Source organism: Hipposideros armiger, unplaced genomic scaffold, assembly GCF_001890085.2.
Source record: "Hipposideros armiger isolate ML-2016 unplaced genomic scaffold, ASM189008v1 scaffold_6, whole genome shotgun sequence".
Taxonomy (NCBI): Eukaryota; Metazoa; Chordata; class Mammalia; order Chiroptera; family Hipposideridae; genus Hipposideros; species Hipposideros armiger.
Genome location: NW_017731356.1, coordinates 7837116 through 7849081, shown reverse-complemented (window position 1 = coordinate 7849081; position 11966 = coordinate 7837116). Strand labels below are relative to the sequence as shown.

The 11966-nt window shown below is 39.0% G+C and overlaps 1 protein-coding gene across 1 annotated transcript in view; it reads right to left on the bottom strand.

Annotated features, from left to right (window-relative positions):
- The window catches only part of RASAL2 (RAS protein activator like 2), a 291558-nt gene extending 279598 nt beyond the window's left edge, over positions 1-11960 (bottom strand). Inside the window, exon 1 of the mRNA XM_019646444.1 lies at positions 11700-11960. Coding sequence (XP_019501989.1) covers positions 11700-11901 — 202 coding nt within the window. The 5' untranslated portion in view covers positions 11902-11960. The remainder of the gene's footprint in view (positions 1-11699) is intronic.
- Between the last annotated feature and the right edge of the window lie 6 nt (positions 11961-11966).

The window sequence follows — 11966 nt, the reverse complement described above, 5'->3', positions numbered from 1 at the left end:
CCCCAATAAAATCTTAAAAAAAACAATAACCAAAAGATGGAAACAACCCAGTGTCCATTGATGGATTAATGGATTAACAAAATGTGCAATACACATACAACGGAATATTTATTACTCAGCCATAAAAAATAAAATTTGGATATAAGCTATAAGGATGACTGTGTGTTACCTTGTACTTAGTGAAATAAGCCAGAAACAGGACAAATATTGTATGATTTTACTTTGTAAAAACACATGATTTTATATAATATGCTCACAAGTAAATGGGAGATTCCTGGTTATATAAGGGAAGCATTATCACTTCTAGTTCAGATACAGGAAAAGAAAGATTATCAGCCAACAGACATTACAAAATAAAGCCTCTCTCAAATCGACGCTCTAGCATGATAACAGGTATACACCAAAAACACAACCTTAAATGCAGACAACTAAAAATCTCTTTTTAAACTGATTTAGGGTGTACTTGCAAAAGAATGACTTAGGACTTTCTGACCTGAACAAAACCACAAGAAACAGAGCCATATCATACCCTCTGGAGTATCTTTCTATAGTAATAGGAATCACCACATATGATACTGTTTTTCCTTAACCATGTTATCAAGCCAGATTTGAAATAAGCACATAAATCTTCATTTCTGTAAAAAAGAGAACTACTGTAAGTCTTTATGAAATGAGAAAATACTAAGGTACAGTCAGTTTTTAGATACTGAAACATGTCTTTTGTTAGCTGGCAGCTATGACACTGGCCATCTTTTTCATGGACTGTCTGTTGCTATAGACTAATCACCATCCACTTGAGCAAAACTGGCCCATTTCTAAACAGGAACATGCACTAGAAAGGCTTTGGGCTTTCTCACTTGGGGGGCATTCCTGAAATTTACAAATACATAGGCAAGCCTAAGGAAAATATGAGAGCAAAATATTTACACATTATATCCTGCCCAAATTTAATTCAAACAAAATTTCCTACAAACCTCCACCATATTAACTGGATACTGGATCCTTCTTTTCACTCTCAAACTGCTCTATATCACTGTTAAAAGTTAAACTACTTTGTTCCTTTATAAGTCTGCTATTTTCTGACTTAACAAGGCAAGCTTATGAGTACATATCACATACTAAACAAAACAACTAACTGGTAAAAGAAAGTTTGGGTGTGATTCCAAGTATATAACACTCTGGAAAGGGCAAAACTATGGAAGCAGTAAAAATATCAGTGGTTGCCAGGGGATAGAGAGTAGAGAGCGGGGAGAGATGAATAGACAAGAGCACAGAAGATTTTTAAAGCAATGAAAATATTCTATATGACATACTATAATGGTGGGTACATATCATTAGACATTTGTCGAAACCCACAGAATGTACGCCACCAAGAGTGAACCCTGATGCAAATTATAGACTTTGGGTGATAATAACATGTTAATTAAGTTCATCAATTGTAATAAATGCGCCACTCTTGTTGGAGATGTTGAAAATGGGCGGAGCTACGCATGTGTGGGGACAGCTGGTATATGGGAAATCTCTGTACCTTCCTCTCAATTTTACTGTGATGATAAATCTGATCCCAAAATATAAAGTCCTTAACAAAAGAAAATATGGTTAACTGGTTAATGGTCTACATAAACCATGATTTTTCAGAGTCCAATTCCTATTCCTGCCCTTTTTTCCTGAAGATTTTTGATTACTTTTGTCATTAATAGTAGTTCTTGTTGCCATTCTTTGAATTTGGCTTTGTTTGACATTATAATAAACTTCCCTATAACATACCTAAATTGACCCCATGATAAAAACTCAGTCATTAACAGAGCACTATATAAAGTATACACCTCAGTCACTCATCTAGCAAAAATTAAGTGAACCTATATTCAATTCAGAAGAACTTTCATAAATGTCCATTCTTTTTTTTTTTAAAGATTTTTATTGGGGAATTGGGGGGCTGGGAACAGCGCTGGGGAATTGGGGGAAGGGGAACAGACAAGTTGCTGTTGTTTTGTTCTTCAGTCTAGTTGTGGAGCCAGTTGCTTCACTGGCCCAAGTTGGCACCATCATTGCGCTCTTCCCGGGTGAGGCAGATCAGTCGCCGGCTTCTGGACGGCCGCTCACTGCGGCTGCTGGCTACACACGGTAGCCCATGGCAACCCACTGCAGCAGGGGCTGCAGCCTTCGCCGTTGCTGGCAACTCACAGCAGCCCAGCTCCAGGTTGAGCTGTTGTTCAGCATCTTAGCTGTGGAGGGAGGGCAGTGTCACTGGCCCTCATAAGTGGGATCCGAACCGGGGCCCTCTGGCGTCCCAAGCCAGCTCTTAACCATCGCGCCACTCGGACGGCCCTCCGTTCCTTCTTAATACTCTGAGAAACAAAGAGTAGAAAGAGGACATGAACAGCTGAGAGGAAAACCACCAACTATGTCGTGCTTCTTAGAGTATCTAAAAGCGTTACATGTCTGTGTCAGGCTATTTCAGTTGAAGAGTCTAACACAGTATAAATAAGACCATGGTCATGGATTTGACCTTTAGAGACCAACTGTTTTGACTCTATAGTCATGCCCTTTCCTCATTCACTTGGAAATATGCCATTAATCAAAGAGTACCACTGGAAAAGCAACTCAGTTTTTGAAGGGCAGTCTTGTAAGCATTAGAATCTGAGGACATTTAATATGTGCTAAATAATGTTTAAGGCACTACATGAAACCTATGTAAAAACACTTCAATATGTTGAAAGTTGTAACACAGAAGTAGCACTTAAAATTATGAGCCATTCTTTCATATACTTGTAGCAGGAATTGCTTTCCAGGAAGGTCACACCAATTTGGCTATAAGTCTCAGGCCTTTAAAAACATACTCTTCTAGGAATTCAGCCTAAGGAAAAACATCAGAAGTTCAATTCAAAGACTTGTGCACAAAGATAATCAGTAGACTGTTAACCTAAAAATTTTGAAAAATGTTAATATCTAAAGTTGGATAATGGCTAGATAAGTTATGTTAAATTAGAGTAATTAACAAATTATAAGTTCATATTATAAAGCCTCAGTAATAAAGCAGTGTGATACCGACACATGAATATAAACAGACCAGTAAAATAGAGAAGAAAATTTTGCAATAAATCAAAATACAAATGGCAATTTGGTAAAAGATAGAGGAGTCATCTTGAATGGGTGGGGAAAAGATGGATTATTCAACAAATGATGTTAGGACAACTGGAAAGCTATCTTTCTAAAAATGAAATCGTACCTGTATCTTATACCTTATGCCAGGATGAATTTCAAATGGATCAAATGTTTAAATGCAAAGAAGTGAAAATAAAGAAGTACTATACAAACCATGGGAGCATTATTTTATAACCTCAGGATACGAAAGGCCATTCTAACTATGACATAAAACCAAAAAGCCATAAAAGAAAAGACTGATACATTTGTGTATAGAAATAATTTCTTCATAGAGGGGGAAGAAAGACAAAGGAAAAATACTGGCAACTCACGGCAGATAAAGATCTCTTTAATATACTAAGAGTTCCTATGAATCACTAAGAAAAAGATCCAACCTATTAAACATGGGCAAAAGATATGTACAGTTCACAGTAAAAGACATATTTAAATGGCTTTGTAAGATATTTACACTTAATGTAAGAAATACGAGAAATTAAAATTAAACTAAGACTATTTTTTTTACCTTTTAGGTTGTCAGATTCAAAACGTCTTGATAATTCCCTATGTGAGGAGAGAGAGGCACTCACACACACTGCTGGTGAAATATATTAAGTTACAACTCACGAGAAGAGCAATTTTGGAATATCTTTCAAAATTACAAATATGTGTATCTTTGACCTAGCAATTCTGTTTTTTTCTTATAGACATACATAAGCAAAATGGCTTATATTCACGGTTATTCACTGCCCTATCACTTATACCAGCAAAACTTGGAGAATGGTTAAATAAATTATGATTTATCCTGACATTATACAGCCATAAGAAGAATGAGGAACTGTTTTACCAACTGACAGGAAAATATATGCAAGATATATTAATAAGTGCGTGTAAAGAAGGGGGGGGTGTGAAAGAGGAGTAATGCAAGGTGCAGATCAGTTCCTATAAAGGGTTATCAGTTGTGACAAAAAGAAGAAAAAAGCAGATGCACAGTAAAAATTACATCAATTCAGAAAGAAAGCAAATAACAACTGGCTGCAGAGCCCCAGAACTCCAGCCAAGCTCCTGCAGGTTATTTGCAGGAAATAACCTCCCCAGGAATTTCATTAACCTTACAAAAAACATGACAATATTTTTTTTAACGAAATTTCTTGGACCTCACTCTTGGCAGAGTTTTCACTTATCTGTTTATCTGCTTCTGTGTGCATGGAATAGACATGAAAGGATACACAAGAATTTCAAACATGTATTGATTGTGTAGAAGGGACAATGATCACCTGCCATATGGCAAGTAAGGGTTGAGGCAGAAGGGCTGAGAGAGACCTCATGGATACCCTTTTATACCTTTTCAATTTTCAAAGAAGAAAATATTGGATTGTCGGAAAAGTCATGACGCATTTTTGCAATGAAAAACATAGAAAAAAATACGTCATGACTTTTCCGACAACCCAATATATTACCTACTTTTAAAGTTAAATTTAGAAATAAAACATATTTGAAAAAATGTTAAACATTTTCAAAAACATAAAATACAGTTAGAAAAAAGGCAGGGTATAAATATATGCAGTATGATAACAAATATGTACAAAAGTACATTTATACACAGAAAAAACTGGAATATAAATACAATAAAATATTAAAAGAATAGTTATCTCTGAGATGTGGAACTGCAGGAGAGTTTAATTTTCTTTGGATTTTCTTATAATTCAAATTCTTTACATTAAGCAGAGATTATATTCATAATTAGAAAAAATGTATTACTTTTTCAATGATATAAGTCAGAGAGGTTAGAAATTAAAAAGAAAGATAGAAAAGTATTAGGTATTTTCCAGGGTTCTAAGCATCATAAAATGAAACATTCAAAGTTTTTTTAAACATCACTTCCAATCGCAGAATACAGAATTTATGGATAAAAAAATTTAGGACAGCAGAGATGAAAATATCTCATCTGTCCTCTAGTCTACCTCTGAAGGGTCACTATGAGATTATTCTCATCCTCCTTTCTGGATGTTTTGTCCATTTTTGTTTTCTGTTACCTAGGTAATGGTACTTCCAGCATTTCCCTTGAAGACTGTGAAACTAACAATCTGGTATTTCTCACTGTCGAGTGTTCTGACCTCCAGTTTTGAAAGGCCATCTCCCTAAGGGAAAACAGTGAGATCTAGAAGCTAAAACAGGAGGCTGAGGAATCTAAGGTTAAGAGTTCTAATCCGGACAAACTGGAATTTGTCTCCCATCTTGGGAATAAAGTACACTTCCTGAGCCAGTTTCCTTAACGAGGAAACAGGATTGTTTTAAAAAACATTTAGGACTATCAACTTGAAAGTTTCTTTTTAACTTTCCACGCTATTCTTCTGAATTTTCTGCTGTGTTATGTTAAATATTTTCCTCTCTAAATTTTTACTCTCCCAAACAGTATCTACAAGGCTTCCCAATCTCTTAGACTCAGGAGTGGGGTTTGGGGCGCTTTCAGAAAGCCTGCTAAAAAACGACACCCTATGAATAGAATTTGAGCAATGTTGAAGACAATTTATGAAGGAATAAGAATGCAATCAGGATCTAAAGTGGACCCTTATGAGCAAAGTAGACACAGACAACTAATTAATGTAACCAACACTTGGTAAGGGAAGGTAAAACTCAGACTCCCAACATCTGAACCCTGCTGTAGAGATAAGGAAGAGGATAATGTTTGTATCACAGTCTAGCAAATGAAGCTCTGTCATGCCTTCAAGGGCTCAATTTTTATTTCTTTTGTTTATAGTAGACTCACTAACATGACTGTTCTGGGTCTCTGGGTTTTTGGGGGGTTTTTTCCCCCTACCATTTCCATATCCTGTAATTCTTGATGGCTGCCTTCTCACTAGAAAATAAGCTACATTAAATTTGTAAAGGATATTCTACCTACAGGTCTTGAGAAGCATTTGATAGCCTTTGGGAAGCAAGGTGTTTTTACAAACATCAGAGACCAAATTATCCGTCTGGCAAGACAGGGTGAAGCAATTTCAGTAGTGCCCTCAGCACCCTTCAAACACCTCTTCCTGGTTAACAAGACCAAACACCTCTCTGGTTGTTTAAAAGTTATTCCAATAGGGAAGGACAAGGGAGCAGCAGACAGCTGAATTTTTTCTGGATTAACTCAGTCATCAGTTGAATGCTTTTCTGTGGTTCACCTACTTAAAAGGTGATCAAATCACTTTGTGCTACTGAAGAGAGCAACCTGCAAAGAACAATTACATAAACCCTCTGCTTTAACTTACCTCATCTTCCTTTCTAATGAAACAAAGCATTAGAAACCACTGCCTTGCCACCATTTCCTTAGTAATTTCAGTAAAGCCTACTTTCTTTGTCATGTGAATCCCCTTCCTTTTCCTTAGCAAATCAGAGAAATGTATTTCATTCAACATAAGAAGACACACTGTACAACATTTTTAAAGCGTGTGCACTGAATTTTATCTGCAAAAATAAAGGCAATCCTTATAAACAAACTATTCTCAAATAAATAGGTGTGTTCTAGAACTTCCTTTTATTTACGTCAGAAAATTTGTACAGGTCCTCAATTCCATGCCTATAATTCCTGAATCCAAAGTGCTCTGAAAACTTTGTTTCATAACTTCTTGAGCAGTAAAATCTGACCTGCACTGTCATAACACTACTCAGTCTAATACCACACTTAGTGTGAATATTCACTTGTTTAATTGCAGAAATATTTACAAGGAGGATTCCTGGATGTTGCTCCAGACCCCAGTAAGGGGCTAATGTCACTATATTATATTTTCTAAAACTCAAAAAGTTTTGAATTCTGAAACACTCTAGTCCAAATGGTTTTGGAAAAGAGATTGTGGATATACAGTTTCATTTTTCAAAAATATTTTCATTCTTTGAAAATGAAATAGCAATAAATCAACATGATAAAGGATAGAAAAATACTAAGGTGTTATAAAAGGAATTGCCCTTAATCTGTAAACATTAATAAAACACATGATTTAAATGAGATTTACAAATTCTCTCTCAAAGGAAGAAAAAAGGGGGGCTATTTGAAATCAATATGGTTTAAAATAAATAGTATATGCCTAGGCATTCCTGGAAGTTCTTTCTTATTTCAGTAAAGAACTGTCTACTCCTAATGCGTATAAAATTTGGAGATCATGGGAAATTGTGTCAACATTCAAAGTCAATGCCACATCCTAAATAGTAAATTCAAGCTTAAGATCCCGAGAATTCCTAAAGTATGACTACTCATTTGTAAAAGTTCAATTAATATTATTTGAGGAAATTAAAACACTTAAATAACATGAACATGGTTTGGGATGTATAGGGTACATACACATTCTCTGATTTTCTCCTAGCGAGGAATTAGATAGAGCACACAAAACTTTTAGTTTGGCTTGAACAATATAAGTCATTCACACATTAAAAGAAAACAGGAATCATGGGGTACATATTTAAGACACGTAAGGATCAGTGATTTGCTAATATTCAAAGTCAATTATGTTCAGAACATTCAGCATAAGGCCAGTTAGTCACATCTAATTCATACTGAACCAAAATGAAACAACTTCCCACTTCCCAGACTTGTTACTGCTTGCAACATTTTAAGTAAATATGGAGACATGGTCTCTAAAAATGCAACAAATATATCTCCTTTGTCTTAATTCTTGAAGTATAAGCAATATTATTTACTACACAAGACTTCTGCCCCATCAACTCATATCCAGTTCATGAGAAATTCTTACCAAATTCCCACTGTCACATTTCTAGAATTATATGGCATTTGATGCAATATAATGAATTCCCTTTTTCTTCTGCTTGCTGAAATGGTACCAGCCTTTAGAAATTTTCCAGCAAGTCCCTATCAGTCATCAATAAACAGTAAGCTATATATTAGCTTAATGGTAAGCAATAATAGTGGTTATTCCTTTTATTAACTGAATATTTTAGATAAGTCCTACTGACATTATTAAAATGAAAAACTATAGGATTTCTTGGTGATTGCTTGATTGGATAACTGTATTTCCCCACTAACTATCCGAAAGCACATCTGTGCACACACTTGCAGACCTGTTGTACTGATGGATGCTGAGCTCCAATACAGGCACTGCTAGAGGCTGGTGTCTTAAATCTTCCCCAAAGGGTGTCCAACACTGGCCGCCCATTCATGGTAAAGTAGTTAATTTTAATGCTCTCATTGTTTACCAGAAAGCACAGACAGTGAGGCTGGCTCTGCTGCTCCCGTCTCCTTTTGCTAGGCTGCTGAGCTTTTTCAGCCAATTGACTTTGCTTTGAGGCTATAAATATCTGAAAAATGTTCTGCATTTGATGCTCTTGGATTCTGCATCCATATTTAGCTGTTTGTGGCATGCCTTTGTTTAAGCTACTCTGCCACCCATACAATCAGTCAGGTTGAGATCTGGATGGTCAAAGCACAGAAGGATCCACATTCAACAGACACTGACTTACTGTGAGCAAGGCACCAATACCAATCTGCGGGACACAGAGACCCGGAAGGGGGTGGCAAGACGAGAATACAAAAATAAACAAAAAATTTACGGTCTTGGCAGGGCACGGGCACAACTTATTGTAATACTGGAATAAAACAAATGAAACATTTTACAACTAAAAGAAAAAGAAAGATAGGGTGGCCAAAATGTTTTCTCTTAGCTGTGTCTCAAAGATATGTATTTCTTCGTGTTGTAAACATAGATCCACCTATTATAAAACTCTAAACATATTCCAAAAAAGTTTTCCCATCATGGCAATGCACAAAACTCTGGAGAGATAGGTAGGCAGGCAGGCAGGCAGGCAGACAGACAGACAGACAGACAGACAGACAGACAGACAGATAGATAGATAGATAGATATAGATATAGGTGTGTGTGTGTGTGTGTGTGTGTGTGTGTGTGTATGTCAACCAAAGATCCAGACCTGTTAATAGCAAACTCAAAATAGTGCCTAATCTTCCAATTTTGTGAGGCAAACTAATAAAATATTGTTTCTAAAAGTTTCTGTTAAGATATTCTTGGGGGGGAGAGGGGAGGGGTGGTGTACTTTTGTTGTTTGTTTGAATACTGATTTCAAACAGAAGTGTGCTGCAGAGGATGTGAACCATAGCCAGAAGCCGGCAGCACTTAATACAGCTCCTTAGTTTGCACCCTCCCTTAAAACCCACATGGCTATTTTAGGTTAACTCTCAAAACTGAATGAGCCGGCCTTGAGCAAGATCCCCATCCCCATCTTCCAATCTGGTGAAAACATTTCAAACAAATATACACCTGCCCTCAACATTCCTTCTTTCAAAACTCAGTTCATTGACCTTTGGATAAAAGTTCTCCCCAAGATCCCCTGATAATCATGAGTTAAATGCATTAAAGGTTTGCCTGAAGCCTGGCCCTAAGAGCTGGGCTGGAATTGGTAGGCCAAGTTGTAGGTAAAATAATAGGGGAGGCCATAGAACCAGACAACTCTAAGCTAAAATGGACCCATAGATACCAATTACTCTAGATTCCACATTTTACATAGAAACTTAGACCCACGGAGTTAAAATAACTTGTCCAAAGTTAGACAACCAATTTGTGGCAAAGCCAGAATGAAAATCCAGGTTCTCAACCTCCAGTTGTATGCTCTAGACTAGGTTTCCCAGTTTCTGGATCTCTTTAAAAAACATTAGGTTACAGTCACCAAAGTCTCTTTAAACTATGTAGAAAAACCTTCATTTTCCAAAACAATCAGGATTTTGAACACCCAACACAAACAAGTAAACAAGAAAACCAAAATGAACCAGTGTTTTCCAAATTGACTTTGTACATCTTATCGATTTTATTTCAAAGCTTTTCAAAGAGTTATACAATAAGCAACTCAAAAACTACCTAAGAACACAGAAAAGCTAAGAGTCATTCAGAGTTTGGGAATAGTTACATCAAACTAAAGGCAGCAAAATAGTGTCCAAGATGAGACGCTTTAGGGGCAAAAAAGTAGTGTTTCTAAACAGTAAATAAGAACAATATGCCAAAGAAGTGTGTAAGATAGGAAGGACAGAATGGGAAAATGTTGTCACCCCCATTTTTTACTCTAATTCAGATTCTCATCAACCTTTGCTATAAACTATCGGCTAAGTGGGATCAGCAGGTGGATGGAAAATCAGGCAGTCAAGTTTTTAATCTGCTGAGCATGAACTGGGTGACCCTGCATCATTTCCCACTTCTTTGCTTATTTATTTCAGTTCATTAGAATAACATCAAGAAACACGTACAAGCATCAAGCAAACTACAAAGTGGTGCATACATACAGCCTTAAGCATTGGTTTTAAGTACTGGACTTTTTGAAACTGAAAGGGTCAGTAAGAGATGATTTAATCCTACCCACTCATTTTACAGATGAGGACTCCGAGGTTAAAAAAAGTAACTTGATCTGCCCCACGTCACGTGGCCACCTTCCTGGCAGAAACGAGACAAAAACTCAAATCTCCGGACTCCTAGATCTGTATCTTGCTGATAGTGATAGACTTGAAGTCTTGACATCAACTGAACCATCTAGAGAAACCACCTCTAAGTCATGGTCACTCTTGAATAGTAAACGCATAACCCTGTTGAGAGGGGGAAGATGTGAGGGCTCACTACAGGCGATGCCCGCGGCTGCAGGGGAACGTCGTAACATTGTGTCTGATCCCAGGGGCTTCCAACTGGCCTTCTTGGTTAGGCTCGGCCACATTGCTAACATCTCCTGCGTGCATGTGAGCTAAGTGATCAACGCCTCGACCGTGCCGATATTTTGGAAGGCCACCCTTCAGCCCCCCCACGTAAAGGGCTATAGACTCCCTGGGCTGCGCGTTTTCAGACCTGGAGCAGGGCTTTAAAGCGGCCTCGAGGCTCACCCTAGAGGGATCTCTCATCATTCAGCTTTAATTAAAGAGGTGGCTACTAGGAAGGCAACAGAAAGGGGAAGTTCCAGTGTGGGCATCACTTTCCACTCGCCGGGGTAGCAAGCATCCCCGTCGCTTGACGGAGAGAACCAGCAACAACCGTGCGATCTGAAACCACCCCACACACGCCCCACGGGCGGGCGAAGCGGTTGTCTTTGGAGAGTGAGGTTCAGACAGAGGTTATAGATAGTCTGTCCCCACCAGATGCGTACTTGGGGTTTCTTTTATTGTTTGGCACGATTATCTTATCCCCTGAGCTTTTCATAGCTTGGCTGCCAGCCTGGCCTCCAGCAAGAGGAAGGACTGAAACCCCGTTCCCCGGATTTCGTGGCGTGTTCCATCAGACGTTCTTGAAGATCGCTTGACAGTTCCCTGGAAGTCATCACCTCAGAATCCAGTCCGCAGAGCCCAGCTCCACCTTAAAACTTACCGCAGGTGCTAGGAACGGTGCAAAGACCACAGCGAGTCCCCTAGCTCCCTAACCACGTGCTAGTCCGGGGAAAACTTGTCAGAAACGCACCCCCCAAGAACAAAAAAGGGACGTGGGAGACCGGCCCAGGACGGATGGGGCTTAGACGGGGGGCGGATGGATTTCAGCCCGAGCAAAGGGAAGAAGCCTCTGGGACGGGCCTGCGGTCCTTACCGTACACCCGGACCCAGCTCTGCTGCTGACACACCGACTCCAAAAGGATCCGATCCAACATGCCACCGGCCACGGCGCCGCTGATGGGGACAACGGCGTCCAGGTCCTCCGGGGGCAGCGGCGAGTCGGACTCCAGTCCCGGGAACATCTCCGGCCAGGACAGCGCCTCCGCGGCTGCTCCCGACGACGGGGAGAGCTCCATGGTGCCCCGGAGGGACGCGGCGGCGGCGGCGGCGGGGAGGGGAGGCGGCGCGCGCGGCGGCGGCG